General features: G+C 39.1%; 1 protein-coding gene and 1 long non-coding RNA gene across 2 annotated transcripts in view; one reads left to right on the top strand and one right to left on the bottom strand.

The window, feature by feature from the left end:
* The window catches only part of LOC106955589 (uncharacterized), a 31,561-nt gene extending 31,108 nt beyond the window's left edge, over positions 1-453 (bottom strand). Inside the window, exon 1 of the long non-coding RNA XR_001426614.1 lies at positions 381-453. This is a non-coding gene — a long non-coding RNA (uncharacterized LOC106955589). The remainder of the gene's footprint in view (positions 1-380) is intronic.
* ntn2 (netrin 2) overlaps positions 1-18,633 on the top strand; it is a 68,613-nt gene that overhangs the window by 48,142 nt on the left and 1,838 nt on the right. The window contains exons 3-6 of the mRNA XM_015045851.1: positions 413-601; positions 9,299-9,448; positions 12,877-12,930; positions 18,533-18,607. Of these exons, the coding sequence (XP_014901337.1) occupies positions 413-601; positions 9,299-9,448; positions 12,877-12,930; positions 18,533-18,607 (468 nt within the window). The remainder of the gene's footprint in view (positions 1-412; positions 602-9,298; positions 9,449-12,876; positions 12,931-18,532; positions 18,608-18,633) is intronic.

Here is an 18,633-nt window from a genome sequence, read left to right as displayed (position 1 = left end):
TGAAAAACAAACATGTTTTAACCAAAACCAGACACAGACCTGCAGTTTCTGTTAAAGTTTCATAAGTTTTATGTAGAAAAAAACTGATTTGGAAAAATTTAGATTTGTCTGATTTTGCTATTTTTTTTATTACTTATATGAATTATTGTCATTTGGGCCCTTAAAATACCAAAATTTCCACTTAACTTTATATTTTGGTCAATCTGATGATGTAATTTCTAAATATTAAATGACAATTTGATCAATTACTCAGTACTTCTTACCAAATATTTTTTACTCTTACTTGAGTGATTTCTTGGACGTCTACTTTTACTTTTAATTGAGTAAAAACATGTTGAGGTATTTCTCCTGTTGCCTGAGTGTAATTTTTGGGTCCCCACCTCTCTGAAAAACGTCCCTCCTGTCTTCGCAGCGTGTAACTGCAACCTCCATGCTCGCCGCTGCCGCTTCAACATGGAGCTGTACAAGCTGTCGGGAAGGAAGAGCGGCGGCGTCTGCATGAACTGCCGCCACAACACGGCCGGACGCCACTGCCACTACTGCAAGGAGGGGTTCTACCGGGACATGGCTCGGCCCATCAGCCACCGGCGCGCCTGCAAAGGTAAGAAACTGCTTTCATGACCCATTGATGACGGCTTACACTGCAAAAACACAAAATCCTACCAAGTATTTTGGGTCCAGTCTTAGTACACTTGAAAAAAGAAAAAAACTTAACTTACATGTAACTGTTCAGCAAAATACAGAAGCTTGTTTCAAGTCAGTAATTTCTTAATATTGATTAAAAAACAATTAGATACACTGGCAGATTATTTCACTTATAACAGGATATTTTTCCCATGTTTGAGTTACACATGTAATTTCTTAAATTATTGACTTTAATTGTTTATTAAGTCAATAATTTTTAATTAAGTCAATAGTTTAAAAAAGTGACTTAAAAGGTCCTACATTTTGCCTCTAAGTTAATTTTATATTATTTGAAATATAAGATATTTGTACTTGAAACTAGACCAAAACACTTGGTAAGACTTTTACAGTGTGGAGCTTTTTAGTTGTTTAATTATCTTCACTTATATTAAAAGTACATAATGCAGCCACCATTTAAAAAAATAAATGAAATGCGGACCAATGATATTAATGCACCCTGTGAGGTGCAAGCAGCCGACTTCATTCAGAACGTCTTCCAGCTCCAGAACCATCAGAACAGAACAGAACATCGGACCCGGCTGAAGTTACTGCTGGAAACAATGTGCAAACCTCTCATCTGCATTTGATGGTTGTTACTCATCTGCAGCACGACGGAAATGATGGTGGAGCTGCAGCAGCCAAAAGAACGCAGACTGAGGAAACAGACGTGTACGTTTGCTGCTGATGAGCGACGTGAAGAGAACGTTTTCCGTCTTTATCCAGTGTCAGTCAGTCATTTTTAAAGTAGCCATGTTGTCGTTCATGTTCCCTTTAAGCTAACTTTGATGTTTCACTGTAAGTGAAGCTGTAAAACAGAAACAGCCAAACGAGACGTCCTAACTCTGTTAATACTCGTAATAATCATGTCAGCTCTGAAGAACTTTAAGAGGAGCAAGACGCTACAGAGTAATGGAAAACATATGCAGCCATGGCAACTTTCAATAAAAAATAACAGCATGTCTGATTTGGCATACTGTTGCACTTAGAATTAAATTGATACTATGCCTAAAGCTTCGCTGGCTTCCCCATCAAATGCTCCCCCATAACCCCACACACCACATAATAGTATCTTTTCACCGCAGCATCTCATGGAAAAAATGCATTTTACTAGTTCACATTTGCAGTGAATATGTTTTTCAGCCAGATATTAGGCTGGAGGCTTTGCAAAAATAACACCAGCTTCCTGAACTTGATACTCTGCAAAATGTTTGAATAAACAGCAAAGAAGAAGAAGAAGAAGAAGAAGAAGAAGAAGAGTTTTTCACCCTGCTGGTCCTTATCAAGGTGAAAAAACGCCTGCAGAAGAAGACATCATTAGAGATGATGGGGTCTACACTGCAAAAAACACAAAGTCTAACTTTGGATGTAAATATCTTAGTACATTTGAAATAAGGAGAAAGTGGCTTATAAGGAACATATCGGAGCTAAAAACAAGTCCTAGTTCCACTGCACTGCAAAAACACAAAATCTGACCAAGTATTTTTGATCTAGTTTCCAGTACAAATATTTCAGTTCACTTGAAATAAAACAAAACCAACTTATACGTAACTTTTCAGCAAGATGTAGGAGCTTGTTTTAGGTAAATAATTCTTGAATATTGATGGAAAGGTTCTGGTTCCACTGGCAAAATATTTCACTTATAACATGGGAAAAATGTCTTGTTGCAAATGAAATAATCAACTAGAATATTAAGGAACTGTTGATTCTAAACAAGCTGCTTTTAAGTTAACTTGGTCTTTTTTCAAGTGTACTAATAAATTTGCAATAGAAAATGTAGAAAATACTTGGCAGATTTAGTTTTTCCCACTGGATGTTACTGCTGGCGGAAAACAGGAAGACGTCAACAGGAAGTAGTTAGGAAGATGCTGCCATCGTGTGATTTTAATGGTTTTTTTATTTAATGTGTTTCTCGTCATTAGCAACAAAGTGGAAACGCAGCTTCAGCCTGCAGATGTCTGTTTTCACCAGCATAAAGCTGGTGACCGGTTAATCTGGAGCCGTTTTTCTTAATGGCTCCAGATCTGACAGAAATGTAAGTTGGAGTATCTCTAAAGGGTCCGACTGTCCGTCTGACTCAGGGGCTGATCAGAACCACGGCCTTCAAGGAGCGCTCATTTGCGTCAGCCCTCCTTTTCATCTGCAGCTCAACAGATGTTTCATAACACCGGCGGCTCCAACACTTCTGGCTTTTTCATGCCCTGACTCACCACAAACCTTTAACACCTTTGTCTTTTCCCACTGAATCCCTGGTTTTATTCTCCGACTCTCACTCCTGTCTGTGCTTTATGTCATGATTAAAGTCGGAGGTATGGCTGAAGTGTCAGAACTGGAAGAGGACAATAAAACGCAGGTGTCTTCTGTGGGAAAGAAAAGAGACGGACTGGTCTGTTTCTGTTTCTGATTAGAATAGAGAGCTGAGACGGGAGTTCGCTCTGCTAAGATCTCAAAGGGCACCAATTATGCAAAATTCATATTTTGCATGTTTTTGTACTTCCATTCGGGCCTCAACTGCTTCTAGAAACAACCGAAAAGATCACCCACACTGCAAAAAATACAAATTTACCAAGTAGTTTCTGCATACATGCAAATAAGAAGAAAGATAAAACTGACAACTTATCAGCTAGTTATGGAGCCATTACAGCGTGACGTCAAGCGCTTCAAATCCGGCCTCCATCTCCCTGCTGGAGGGCAAAAAGCTGCTAGCTAACAATAGCTAGCATTAGTTTTAGCTGTTAAGTCATCAATATGATGTGCTAAATCTTAAATGTACACCTGATGTATAAAAATTAGTGTACATTACAACAACTACATAACAAGGTCAGTAAAAAGTTTTAATTAAGAAAAAAAGTAGCAAGTTATGCTAGCTTGACTATGAGAACCGTAACATGTAGATGTGATGTGGAGTTCTGTGGTTTGGTTCAGTAAAGAAAAAGAAAAATAACACGACCCAAACAGCAACTCTGACAGATCATCGCTAAGCTGTGTTAGCTTAGCTGATAGCAGCGCAGCTAATCTGCCACAACGGACACTTATTAATAATCACAAAGTAAACATCAAGCCTGAAAACATAAAACTGTAACGGACTGAATGTTCTGTTCTCTGAAATGTTTGAGTGTTTTTGTCTGTTGAATCCTGAAACATAAAGTGGCGTTTATGTTGCTATGGCAACGAGTCTGCGTGTAGCGTAGCCGACACAGACAGCGAGAAAAAAGTGGTTTTGAGTCAATATGCTAATAAATTGATATTAGCGAATGAGAAACGACTTAATGACTCAAATTGTTACCAGAAAATATGGATGAATAAATAATGAGGAAAAAATGGCCGAAACTTCAGTCACATTTTTGGAATATTAGAGCAATTTAAGATCATCAATGAGACACGTCTAGGAAGACGGATGTATTTTTCTGTAACTGTATATTTTCATTAAAAAAAGAAAAAAGCAGAATTCAAATTTAGATGAAAGGATAAAATAAAATAAGATCAATTTTACCTATTTAGGTCACAGTCAGCATCACATTAGTTCTGAATCATCTTCAAGTGAAATAAGATATTTGAACTAGAAACAAAAAAAATGTGATTTTGTGTTTTTGCAGTGCAGCCATCAGTAGTTTAAAGTTTTCCCATTTAGCATCTTAAAAATATAAAACAGCGACATGGAGAGAAAACCGTCCATGCCACCAGACTGGCAATATTTCAGATATTTATATTTAATCTGTTATTATCAATATTAACTGATGTAAAAAGCTGATATCAGCATTAATCTGCTGAAACAAAACAAACGGCGGTTGAGTCGGTGCCTCCTGTCACGTCTGCTTGAAAAGCCATCTGAGTTTGTTTTTCAGCTCTGTAACTGGTTCAGACTCATAAAAACCAGAGAAAAGGAACCAGCCGCCGTCCCACCCAGACCCAAACGCATCAGGCCGTTTGCAGAACAACGCAGACGTTGACGGTAAACTGTGACGTCTTCTTCAAAAGGCAGGAGTGTGTGTGCATAACACTCATCGTGTTTACGGTTGATGCTCCGGCGCTGATCGCCGTGGAAACAATGGCCTGTCAGTGCTTTGCTGCGAGTCTCAGCAGGCAGGAGAGACCAGCATCTTCCGGATCGAGTAACCCGGGCTTGTCCCCGGCTTTGGAAACATCGTTTCATAGATGAGTAAACATGCAGCCGAATTGTTTGTGATCAGAACGACTTGACTGCGTTTTAATGACCCTGCAGCAGCTGCCACTGACAAATCATCGACTTTAAATGCCTGAAACCTCCACCGCAGGTTTTCAGGCGGATATGTTGGGATTGATATGCATTTAAACTGGTTTCTGGGTGTTGTGGCTGCGCAGCACTGTAAAAACACAACATATTACCCAGTATTTCTGGTCTAGTTTAGAGCAAATATCTCACTTCACTTGAAATAAGACAAAACTAACTGACAACTAAATTTTTAGCAAGATATCCAGGCTTGTTTTAAGTCAACAATTCCTTAAAATTGATTTTAAAAAGTTGAAGTTCTATTGGCAAATTATTTCACTAATAAGATGTCTATAGATTTGCTTCAAAAAACCAGATCACAAACACACATCTACTGGTTTCCTTCCCTTGCAGGACAGATCAGTGTCACTCAGAGTCCTGTGTAGACGTTTAAATTCAATCATCTGCTGGTGGAACTTTTGCTGTTTGTCCATTTTAAGAAATTATTGACTTAAAACAAAATATAGCTTGCAGAAAGTTCCTTGCAAGTTAACTTTGTCTTATTTAAAGACAAAGTATTAAGATATTTGCACTAGAAACTAACCAAAAAGATTTTGCAGTTTTCCAGTGAACTCACTGGCAACTGACTGATATATCAGTAAATATCTTAGTACAATTGAAATAAGACTAAATTAACTAAAAATGTAATTTTTTTCAGTAAGAAATAGCAGCTTGTTGTAAGTGAATAATTACTTAATATTGAGAAAGTTCTAGTTCAACTGACGCCGTTACCTAGCAACCCCAGCCAAGCCCAGCCCGTCGCCTAGCAACCAGTTCTGGTTCTACTGGCAGATTATTTCACTTACAAAAGGAAAAAATCTCATAAATTCAATCAGCAAAGTGGAACTACAACCTTTTCGTCGATTTTAAGCAATTATTCACTCAAAACAATCGTATGTGTTGGTGAAAACTTTGTTAGTACACTTGAAATAAGACAAAATTAAGAAATTTGCACTAAAAACTAGCAAAAGATATTTGCCTACAAGTTACATTTTATATTAGTTTTGTTTTTAAAAAATTGGTAAGATTTTGTGTTTTTGCAGTGGAATCACTGGCAGCTGCTTGATGTCTAACCACACTGCAAAAACTTTACAAATATTTTTGTTTGGTTTATAGTACAAATATCTTAGTACACTTGAAAAAGACAAAACTAACTAAAAATGGAACTTTTCAGCAAGACAAAGTAGGAGCTTGTTAAGTCGATAATTTTTGACCAGTTCTACTTGCAGCGTATTCACTGGGAACACTGGAAACACTGGGAAAATGCCTTATGAATGAGGAAATCAGGCAGTGTGATTACTACGTTTCAATATTAATGAATGATTAACTCTAAACAAGCTGCTATATCTTTGCTGAAAAGTTACTTGTAAGTTAGTTTACTGTTATTTAAAGTGTTCTGAGATACTTGCACTAAAATCAGACCCAAACTGCTTGGTAAGATTTGTGTTTTTGCAGTGCAGCAACACGTTTGTCAAAGGTTATGGTTTCCTGGCGCGGCCTGCAGGACTGAAGCGGAGCGTTGGGGGGTTGAATACGTCCTGATTTATAGCTTCAAATAGAAAACAATCACTCTGACACCTGTGGACCGATTAGCCCTGCAGGAAAAGGCAGAAGTGTTTCTGAAGATCTGGGCTGCAGTTAATCTTTCCCTACCCTGTCGCCAGATGCACACAATCATTGCCGGGTCAGAGTGGGCCATTTAAACCCCCGCCGGCCCCCGTCAACAGATGGTATAGTCCTCTGCTTTTGTTGTAGCGGCTAACAGAGGAGCGAGCGGCAGGCGAAGGCGCTGGTTGTGTTGAAGGAGAGAAGAAGCTGCGACATGTCAGCAGACGCCTTTTCCTGCAAACTCATATCACTCACTGTTTGATTACAGGGTTTCCCCCCAAAATGTAATGTTAGAGTCACGCTCTTTTTCTGTTTTAATATAAATTTTGACACTTACAAATTTTATATGAGTGTATGTTTCAAAAAAGTCCCCGAGAATGAGAGGAAAGACGGTTCAGAGTAAAAAGAACAAAGAGTAAATGATGCCAAAGAAGTCAGATAAAAAGTTTCTTTATCTGCTGTTTAGAACAAACATACAGAAATATAATATTTACACTGTTTTTCCGATGCAAATAACCAAAAATCCTTGGTAAGATTTTGTGTTTTTGTTATGCAGTTGGACATAAAGCAGCTGCCAGTGATTTCACTACAAAAACACAAATTTTACTCAGTATTTTTGGTCTAGGTTTTATTGCAAATATATTAGTACGCTGGAAATAAGACTAAATTAACTTATGTCACTTTTCAATAAGACATAATTGTTTTAAGTGAATGGTTTCTTAATATTGATGGAAAAAAAACTCTAGTTTCACGTCTTGTTAGGAACTGGAACATTTTCATCAATGTTGAAGAATTATTGACTCAAAGGAAGCTCTTATAACTTCCTGGAGTTAATTTTCTCTTATTTCAAGATATGTACACCAGAAACTAGACAAAAATACTTGGTAAGTTTTGTGTTATTGCAGTGTAGACGTGAAAATGTGGTGGAGACGAACCCAAAGTCTAATTAATATCAATAAGTAATTCCAAAGGAAGCAGATTAAAAATGCACACCACACTTTTCAGGTTTTGTTTGTTAAAACCGAACGCCCTATTTGGTGACAGTTCAGTTGGATTCTGTTTATTCTGCGGAGCCATGAGAGGCTGAATGTTTCCCATGTTCCCCTCAGTCTGATGAGTGGCTCTCTCCCTCTTCCTGTCATCCTCTGCGCTCTCTTGTAAATATCTGTCAAAGTGCTTCTGACCAACACCCTGGATCATGTATCTAACAACTCATCGGTGCCAAAAACGCCTCATTTTGGATAAAGTAGCTTAAATAAATCACCCAGAACCAGAAAAGCGAAGGAAAGTGTTGCCAAGGCGAGGTGAGCGGAGCGCGGCGTGTTGCTGTTGGCATCTGCCGGGCATGGACCGAGTTTTCGGGAAGTGATGAAACAAGGCAGCGAGTCACCAGACGGAGTTCAGGAGGAAGGAAATAAGCAGAAACGGGAGATGAAGACGCATCATTTGGGTTTCCCACCAATATTCCACTGAACGCAACGCTCAGCCTCCAGCTCCACTCAAAAGACAAACATGGGGAGTTTCTTACCATTTTCAGGAAGTGAAAAGTAAAAATTCATAACTGTCCTGCAACATAAAAAATACAAAATATATTGAAACCGATCCAGTTTTAGTTCTGTGAAGACATTAGAGGTGATCTATTATGTTCCCCTGAACAGGTGAGGAAAGGACTGTGGGCAAAACAAAACATGTTCGTGACATTTTTCCACAAAACAATGAGAGTTTAGTCTGGCTGCAAAAAACACTGCAAAAAACACAAGTTTTACCAAGTCTTTTTCTCTGCTTTCTACAGAAAATATCTTAAGACAAAACTAACGTACAAGTAGCTTTTCAGCAAAACACAGGAGCTTGTTTTATGTAAATAAATCCTTAAAATAGGATAAACTACTTCCATCTGTGGATTATTTCACATTTAACAAGTGAATGTGTTTTGTTAAATGTCTAACAAGACAGTTTTCCTGCTCTCTGAGTGGAACGATCAGCTTTTCACTGAGGAATTATTGACTTGAAACAGGATCCTGTATGTTGCTGAAAAGTTGCATTTTTGGTTTTGTCTTATTTCAGTTGTACTGAGATATTTCCAAATCAAAATATAAAATATTTGGTAAAATTAGTGTTTTTTGCAGTGAATGAACTGTTTTAGGGCGTTTGTCACTTTAAATCCAGATAAGCTGCTGCTGACCACGCCCACCAAATCAACGTTTACACTCACACGTGAAAATGGCTGCAAACAATTATACAACCGTACATGCTTAAAAAGCATTAGTGGAGCCTCCTGCACAACCAGCCAGAATCCAGCAAATGGTTTCTGGTGGTAGGTCAACAACAAAACACTTTTGTCTTTTCCAGCAGCCATTGTACAGCGCATACAGCGGGAAAACCAGCTGACAAAAAAACATGATGGAGCTCCGTTGTGTTGCTAGGTAACAGGTGGAATTCTGCTGGGGTTGCTAGGTAACGGGGCATCGCCTGTTGATTTGTGATGTTACATTAGGGACATTTTTAAAACGACTTATTTTCCAAACACCAAAAAACATGAACTTAATGGTAAAAAATGTCTGGGTGATTTATTTAAGTGCTTATGGTTCGTTTAGGAGCAGCAGGAACCCAAATGGATGTTCAAAAACCTGCAGAATGTAAATTATAACTCCTCTCTATGTGTGAAACAGGATTTTGGCAGCAAATTCAACCAGCTAGTTTGAATGTTTTGTTTGTGTCTCTATATTAACACTCTCCCTCCCCCTTCACACCTGCCCCCAGCGTGTGACTGCCACCCTGTGGGCGCCGCAGGCAAAACATGCAACCAAACCACCGGCCAGTGTCCCTGCAAGGACGGCGTCACCGGCATCACCTGCAACCGCTGCGCCAAGGGCTACCAGCAGAGCCGCTCACCTGTAGCCCCCTGCATCAGTGAGTGATGAATACACACTGCAACACACACACCACTCACACACGTCTATAACCTTTTAGTTTTTATAGATTTCCAATGACTCTTTGAACAAAAGTTGTAGTAATTAACACAAACTGTTGTCAGGAGTGTAGAAGACCTGCAGGTTTGAGCAGAAACGTACAGGAATAAAGGAAAATGTTGCTGATTTCTGGAGAGTCACTGCACTGCAAAAACACAAAATCTCACCAAGTATTTTTATTTTAGTTTCTGGTGAAAATATCTTTAAAACAAAAACTAACTTGGAAGTAACTTTTTAGCAAGAAATGGAAGCTTGTTTTATATTAATAATTTGTAAATGTTGATTAAAAAAGTTGTAGTTCCACTGGCTGATTATGTCATTTGCAACATGGGAAAATGTTTTAATCTGCCAGTGAAACTTTTTTTCATAAATATTTTCAAATTACTGTTTGAAAACAAGCTCCTGTATCTTGCTGAAAAGTGTTTGTAAGTTTTGTCTCACTTCAGGAATGCTAAGATATATTTGCCCTAAATGTTCGATCAAAAATACTTAAGATTTTGTTCGTAGAAAGCTAAAATGCACACTGCAAAAATACATGTTACCTCATATTTTTGTTCTAGTTTCTAGAGGAAATAGTTTAGTACACTTGAAATAAAACAAAACTAATTTTTCAGCAACATATAGAAGCTTCTTTTAAGTAAATAATTCCTAAATATTGATGAAAAAGTTCTGGTTCCTCTGACGCCGTTACCTAGCAACGCCAGCCGAGCCCAGCCCGTCTCCTAGCAACCCAGTTCCAGCTCCACTGGCAGATTATTTCACTTATAACAAGACATTTTCCCATGTTATGACTTAAAATAAGCTCCTGTTTCTTGATGAAAAGTTACTTTTCATTTAGTTTTGTCTTATTTAAAATGCACTCAGATATTTCCACTAGGAACTAGACAAAAAACTACTTGGTAACATGTTGTGTTTTTGTCGTCCCGATCCATAACAGTTGCCACTGTTATTCCACTCTCATGCAGTGTGTGTGTTTTCACTCTAGATGCAGTAGATTTGGTGTTTAATTTCCTGTGACAAACGTGTGTGTGTGTGTGTGTCCTTGTGGGCTGTGAGTTCCACCAGCGGCCTGGCACACACAGCCATGTGTAAGTGAGGGCAGCTCCCCGCCACACTGAGCGCCACATTGCTGGCTCTCAGACTGGAGCGGGGCCCCGCCCGGCCTCGCAGCGCCACGCTGCCGCAGGCTGCCACGCTGCCGCAGGCTGCCACGCTGCTCCTCTCACACGCAGCCCTGCAGCAGATGGCAGATGGGCATGAAGGGGAAGACGACTGCGGACACGGATGGTCAACTACACAGGACTCTGAGTGACGCTGATCTGTCCTGGAAGGGGAAGGAAGCCAGTAGATGTGTGTTTGGGATCTGGTTTTTCGAAGCAAAACACATGGCTGGATTTACTGCAGAGACAGACAATGGAGTGTTTCTACATTTTTTAATTATTGGGATTCACTGCAAAAACACAAAATCCTACCAAGAATTTTTGGTCTAGTTTCTACTGCAAATGTCTTGGTACATTTGAAATAAGACAAAACTAACTTACAAAGTAACTTTTTTATCAAGATATAAGAGGTTGTTTTAAGTCAATAATTCTTGTTTCATTGGCAGATTATTTCATTTATAACATGATAATAATGTTTTGTTATAAATGAAATAATCTGCCAGTTTATCAATATTCAATTATTGACTCTAAACAAGCTCCCATATCTTGCTAAAAAGTTACTTTTAAGAGTAACATTGATGTTATGAACAGGCCTGTCGCAATAAACAATAAATCAATAAATCAATCACATGATAATTGAAAATAAAGATTTCTCATTTGTCTCTTTTTACCAAAAACTGACTGATAAAAGTCTTCAGTCTATATATACTAAAAATAATAAAGATGTTGTGTTTTTGCAGTGCGGATGCTTTTGTTCTCATTATCAGCACTGAATCCTGTCATGTATTTTGCTTTTTATTTTTATTTAAATGGTCTCATGATTGTCATTTTTGCCTCCTGAGATTTCCGTTTCCCAAGACAGAAGACAATCCCATTGAGCAGCCAATTAGTCTGACGGCAGCAGCCATTTCCATCCATCCTTTCATCATCTGTCCGTCTGCACAAGACGAGGCGCTGACGGCTCGGGGGCTCCGAGCGGCCGCAGCAGCTGCGCCCGGCGGCCGCCACAAGGCCTCCGCGCGCCCCGTTTGTTTTGGTTGGCAGGGTGTCCATAATTTTAAAGAGACAACTGCTGCGTTGCCTCAAAACGGCTTTCCAAGAACCAAACCCTGCCCAACACACACACACACACACACACACACACACACACACACACACACACACACTGGACTGAAAACCCTCAACCTAATCAAAAGCAGATCCGACGTTCCGGTAATTCTGTGTTTCGGTACCAGCGGTGTTAGCATTAGCATTTGTATTGGGAGGTCGCATACGATTAGAGGTCCAGGAGGAATTCCAACGCGCCGCCAGCGAGGGGGCGGCATCTGCCTCAAGATGCCCCGCGCCATCTGTCCGTCTGTCCAAAAGGGGAGATTACGCCGCAGAGTTAACCCGGCATCTGCTGGGGGCATCAGGATGTTTTCTCCTCAGGGGGACGAGGCAGGGGCAAAAACTGCAGTACGCAACTTTTATTAAAATGTCTCCATGTCATGACAGTTTGATATGAGACAGATGATCTGTGGGAAATCTGATCTCACCTGCCTCCTGTCTGAGCTAATGTTGCCGTCTGAAGAAACGACCCTAAAACAACCAATCAGAGCCAGGAGGAGGGGCTTAGCGCTGTCTATCATCCTCATGTACTTTTAGTCTAGATTTACGGACAGCCACTGAAGGAAACAACAAGAAAACCTCTGAAGACACTGACCGCAACTTCCTTCTTCACCAGATGTAAACAAAGACGTAGTAGCGTCAGATTTAACGGAGGATTTCTCTTTTGTCTTTGGTAAAAAACCACGAGGTATTTCTCCTGCTACACTGCAAAACACGAAACCAGGATGGGAAAACGTAGAGTTACATGTAAAATAATCTGCTAATCAATATTAAGAAATTATTAAAACATCTCCGATAACTTGTTTAAAACTCATTTCTTAGCTTTGTCTTATTTCAAGTGTATTAAGATATTTGAACTGGAGACCAGACCAAACATACTTGGTAAGATTTTGTTTTTTTGCAGTGTAAGTCGACATTCAACCAATAAGTGTCTTTCTGTCAGAATCGACCTGAGAAAGAAACAAACTGATGTAAACATCAAACTGTGTGTGATCATCTCCGTCTGAACTTGTTTGCTTGTTTCCTGTGTGTTTTCTGTATCTGTGCGATGTTTTCACGCTCTGGATCGCCTTTAATTTGCGTCTCCTGTGTGTTTCAGAGATCCCGGTGGTCAACCCCACCGCTGCGGTCAGCAGCACGGAGGAGCCAGCAGGTTAGCCTAGCCGCTCTGCGCCTCACCCATGAGCGCCGCTGCTTTACGAGAGGAACAAAAACATATTTCTCAACCTTTCTAGACATGACTTTTAAGGTGTGGAATAAATATTAAGGCAGGGCGGGTCTGGATGTTTGAAGTTATGAGAGCAGCGGGGACGGCAGGATTTTTCCATTGTCTTAAAACTCCGACCGCTCGGCCCTGGAGCGAAGGCTCGCTGCGCCGCCAGCCGATTGGCTGCAGACCTGATTAGTTACGGTATCGAGGGGAAGTTGGGAGTTCTGAGGTGTGAAAAGAGACTTGGCAAATGACTGGGGGGAAATATGTTCAGTCACTCCCTCTGACTCTCCAGCTTAGGCTCCGGTCAATTACCCAGTCCTTATTTTTCATGCAGTGGCTGTTTGCTTTGAACGGCGGTGGCGATTTGGAAATGTTGATTCGTTAGTTGATTTATAGCATATATCATCACTCAAACTGCGGATTACGCCCCCCTCCCCACTCCACACCAGAGCGTTTTCGAAGCATAACAGTTATTGTTTTTACATCCCTCTGCTTCTAAAACATTAGACTTATTTTTTAAATCAGTAACTGTCAAGTTTTACTTCTCAGCTCGGTTCAAAGTTTTGATTTGTGCTTTCTTGCGTTTCAAGAGCAACACTTAAAGAGTTCGAGGCATATTTAATGACTAGATACCTTGGATGAAGTTAAAAGCTGAACTTGGAAACATAAACAAAAGACACATTATTATATAACTACAGAAGAGTAACATAAAATGTTTAATATTTCTCAATCCTTATGCAGTACAGTCTAATGTTACTGTGCAGCTGTTCATCTAAAATCTGACTTTAATATCGGTAATAATGCTTATTAAATAAATCCCTTTAAGGCAACAGCTCAGATTCTGGATGGGTCACAACTTTTCTTCTGACAGTTTAACTAAAATTAAAGTTCAAGGTTGATTTATGCTCATTCAATTCAGTTTAGTTCAGTTTTACAAAGAAAAAACATTAAAATAATTTAAATTCAATCACACATTCATCAAAGATGGACAATACAAAACATGTTAATTACATTTTTTCATAAAATCATTCTTCAATAATGAGATTTTAAACTATTTTTAGCTCCTTTCAGAATGAGCTGTTTTATCGCCTCCTGTCACTTTAAATCTGAATAAGCTGCTGCTGGCCACGCCCCCAACTCTATGTTTACACTAGCGCCTGAAAATGGCTGCAAACAGATGTGTAATTATACAACCATACATCTTTGAAAAGCAGAAGTGGAGCCTCCTGTAAAACCAACAGGAATGCAGCAAACAGTTTCTGGATAACAACAAAAACACTTTGTCTTTTCCAGGAGCTCAGCATTACGTTGCTAGGTAACGGACGGAATTCTGCTGGGGTTGCTAGGTAACGAACGGAATTCTGCTGGGGTTGCTAGGTAACGGACGGAATACTGCTGGGGTTGCTAGGTAACGGACGGAATACTGCTGGGGTTGGGTTTGTGGGCCTTGGACTGATTTTGTGCGGCCTTCAACTGCAATTCAAAAATGATAAAAATTTGGCCTTTAGATTTTTGACTTTTGTGATTAATCTCAGCATTGCCTGCTGGTTTGCGATACTTCATAATAAAATTACTAAAATAAAAGTAGCCATCCATGAAAATACTCAAATAAGAGTAAAATATATTTGAAAAGCCTGTTAAGCACTTTTATTATTTAAAAGTTATATCATCAGATGGACCAAAATATGAAGTGGAAATTTTGGTATTTTAAGAATGAAAACAATAATTATACAGGTAAAAAAAAGTTACAATCAGGCAAAAGAATATTTTCCAAATCAGTTTCTTTCAATAAAAAAATGTATGAAACTTTAACAAAAACTGCAGGTGTGTGTCTGTCTGGTGAATTTCTGGTTAAAACGTGTTTGATTTTCATTCAGTGGGAAGAAAATCCAGAAACTTTACGCAAGAATAGAGATACTTTATAATAAAATTACTCAGGTAAAAGTAAAAAGTACAGCGTAATAAAAATACTTCTAAAGTAAATAAATAAAAAAATGTTACTCAAGTACATGTAACTAGTTGTTATCCAACTCTGCCTTTACCCAAACTTACATTTAATTAACAGTGTGTTCCTTACAGTCAGATATTTAAATAAAAGTAAATGATCTTCCCTTTGTTTAATTGCCAAGTCAAATTCCAGATTTTCCAGAGTTTCCAAGGCAGCTCAGGATCTCCATATTTGGTCGTTTTAGATTTAGCGACCAAAAAATGGGGGCAGCTCTGTCCTGTTTACTTCTTCCTTGGGAAAATGTTAAAGAGTCTAAGAACACAAGTCACTGATTGTCAATTCATCCCAGCTTCTTCGAAGCAAACCAGGAAATTCCCCCATCCTTCTTCCTCCTAAACTAGCGGGTGAGAAGCCTCACCATCAGCAACCTATAGCTAACCCCAGCGTTTTGTGTGAGGGGCGGTGGACGCCATTTGTCCTTGTCACGGCGCAGTGAAAGGGGGATCTCTGGTTGCCAGTTAGGGTTTCCTTCTGGGTCATTGGCTGATTCTCCATGAGCTCTAACAGGTGAAGAACCAGTAATAAACTTCCAGTCATGGGAAAACGCTGCTCAGACTAACTGAGGGAGGGCTGTCCAAAGTGCGGCCCGGGGGCCGTTTGTGGGCCTTGGACTGATTTTGTGCGGCCTTCAACTGCAATTCAAAAATTATACAAATTTGGCCTTTAGATTTTTGACTTTTGTGATTAATCTCAGAAATTTTCTAGAAAACTTGGAAATGTTCTACAAAAAGTTAATTAAATTTATATTAATTGAAAAATTAGATTTTTTTTTCCAAGAAAATTTCTGATTACTCAGAATTTCAGATTTTTTTGGCAGAAGTTTAGTATTTTTTTCTATAATGGCTCCAACACGCCGCAGTAGGGCTTGCATGTTTGAAAGAAAGTTTCTGGTTTCTTTTGGGCTCAACAGAATAATTTTATTTTCAGTAACAAGAACAGGATTTAGGTCACTTTGTTTCAAAACACTGCGACAGACTGGCGACCTGCCCAGGGTGACCCCGCCTCTCGTCAGGAACGTTAGCTGGAGGTCGGCTAACGGATCCCACTGAGGGACAGGGGAGTAAGGAAATGGATGGATGTTTCAAAACACTTGCTATATTTAGCCAAGTTTAAGAAAACTAAGAGCTAACTTTGGTGCAGCAATGTTGGATTTTCAGTAAAAGTGTCTGGATAAACTTGGTTTTATCTTTTGTTAAAACTTAGTAATGAAAACATGAATACTTTGTTTTGCACCTTACATTTTTCTGTGTAAGGAAATCATGTTGGTACATTTCTTTTTTACCCTGATTACAAATGAAAAGTCTTCATCTGCATCTATGGGACAGTTATGAATCATTTTTGAATTGCAGTTGGGGGGCTGCACAAAATCAGCCCAGGGGCCACAAATGGTCCCCGGGCCGCACTTTGGACCCCGTACACCCCAAACATCCATATCTTTACTTCCGACTTCCTCAGTGTTGCTTATTCCTCCTTTTCTTTGGCTAATAAAACCTGCAGCATTCAGGCCAAGTCTGCTTGGTCATTTTATGGCCTCTTTGGCCCTCGGCTTCTTCCTCCTATTTAGTCATTTCCTCCAGAAACGGTCAGACCAACTCCCTTACATTTGAGCATCATAAAAATCCCTAATTTCTACTACTTGAAAATGTGATTTGTTTTTTTTTTTTCTTCGTTTGGAGTATAACGGTTCTAGTATTTTCATTTTGTTTGCTACATGATGGTGCAAAGTCATTTTCCTCTTAGCAACTTTAGACTGAATTCCTCCCTCATGTTGAAGAAATGTTGCCTGGTAAAAAAAAAAAAAAACTTACACAAGGTCCTGCACAAGTTTAAAGAAGTTAATTCAGTAAATCCCTGGTATTCACAGAGGTTAGGGAACCACAGCTGGTTTGGAAACGCCAGCCGCTAGCCGCTAGCCGCCAGCCACCAGCCGCCAGCCGCTAGCCGCCAGCCGCTAGCCAGCCGCTAGCCAGCCGCTAGCTGCATTTCCATTAAAAATGTGCGCAAAACTTTGTCAATATTCTGCTCATCTTCTCTTTATGCCAACATGGCTGAACTTAGCGCTTTAGCATTAGCTTCTACAACATACCATGTTGGGAAAGCATGTTAGCATTAGTGGAGCTAATGTTTATGATTAGCAATTTGGGGCTAAAAGGTCACTCAACAAGTAAATGTGTTTAAGTAGCAATAAAAAGCTTCACTAATCTGACTAAATTAGATTCGTAAAACGAAAAAATGTGAAGTTAGCTTCTAAGATTTTGAAATCTCCCAAACGTTGAGTTATTTATTAGGTGTTTCAGTTGAAATAAGTGAAATGAAATTTAAATTATTCACAAAATCCAGTGACAAACTGAAATGTGAAGCTTTCCTAATAATCATCCACATCTCCTACAGAGGACCAGCGCTTTGAATATTATTTTTGCAACATGATCGCATTCATCTGTTTTTTTAAAAATGCGTTCAGTTGTGTTTCTTATCAGCTTGGTCTCTGGCATTTCCTCTGCTCTTCCTGTGTTGATAGAAAATGTCTTTTGCAATCACACAGAGAATCGGCGCTCATATCGTTGAGTGGACAAAATAAATATTTCAGGATTTCTAGAAAACAAACCTTGGGAAATAATTACATGCATGTGCTCTGGAGCCTTTGAAGGGTTTTTTTTATCTGAATGAACTCATCAGGAAATTTATTCATCCATGAGGAATGGTGTACACAGTCATCAGTGTCAGCTGTAAACTATATTTAATAACTTTGTCATTTAACTTCTTCAAGTTCCCTTAAATTAATAAAATCTGGAGCAAAATGGCTCCAACAGAACAAGATTTATGTTGGGGAAAACAGTTAAATCAACAAATAAACTGATTTTGAATGTCACAATGATAACTATAACTATACAGGCACGGCAAGCAAAAATGGTAAACAGAGACAATTGGCCCTTCGTGTCGTCAGCTGAAGCTTTCCTCACTGCAAAAACACAAAATCTTACCAAGTCATCTTGGTCAAGGTTTTAGTGCAGCTACAATATTATACTTGAATAAATAAAACTTGTTTTATTTTTCAGCAAGATATATGAGCTTGTTTTAAATAAATAATTCCTTAATATTAATGAAAAAGCTCCAGTTCCTTTGGCAAATTAATGAATTATAACATGGGAAAAATGTCTTTATAAAAGTGAAAAAATCTGCCAGTGGAACTAGAACTGGGTTGCTAGGTAACAGCTGAGCTTGGCTGGGGTTGCTAGGTAACGGCTCCGGTGGAACTAGAACTATTTCACCAATTACTGACTTAAAACAAGCTCCTATATGTTGCTGAACTTGCCAGTTAGTTTTGTCATATTTCAAGTGTACTGAGATATTTGCGCTAGAAACTAGACAAAAAATACTTGGTGAGATTTTGTGTTTTTGCAGTGCTGTCATTGCGGTGATGCATGAGAGCGTAAAGATTTCAAGAAAACATGTGTTGCAGGAAGTCGATGAGTGTTGAACCTCAACAGCTGAAGTTTTATAAAAAGTAAAAGTTGTTTGTCTTTGTTTTTGCAGATTGTGAGTCTTATTGTAAACCAGTGAAAGGAAACCTAAAGATCAACATGAAGAAATACTGCAAGAAGGATTACGGTAAGAAAACACAACTATCAGCCAGA

Source organism: Poecilia latipinna, unplaced genomic scaffold, assembly GCF_001443285.1.
Source record: "Poecilia latipinna isolate Pla-1442-1.1 unplaced genomic scaffold, P_latipinna-1.0 Scaffold751, whole genome shotgun sequence".
Taxonomy (NCBI): Eukaryota; Metazoa; Chordata; class Actinopteri; order Cyprinodontiformes; family Poeciliidae; genus Poecilia; species Poecilia latipinna.
This window is presented reverse-complemented; position numbering and strand designations above follow the sequence as displayed.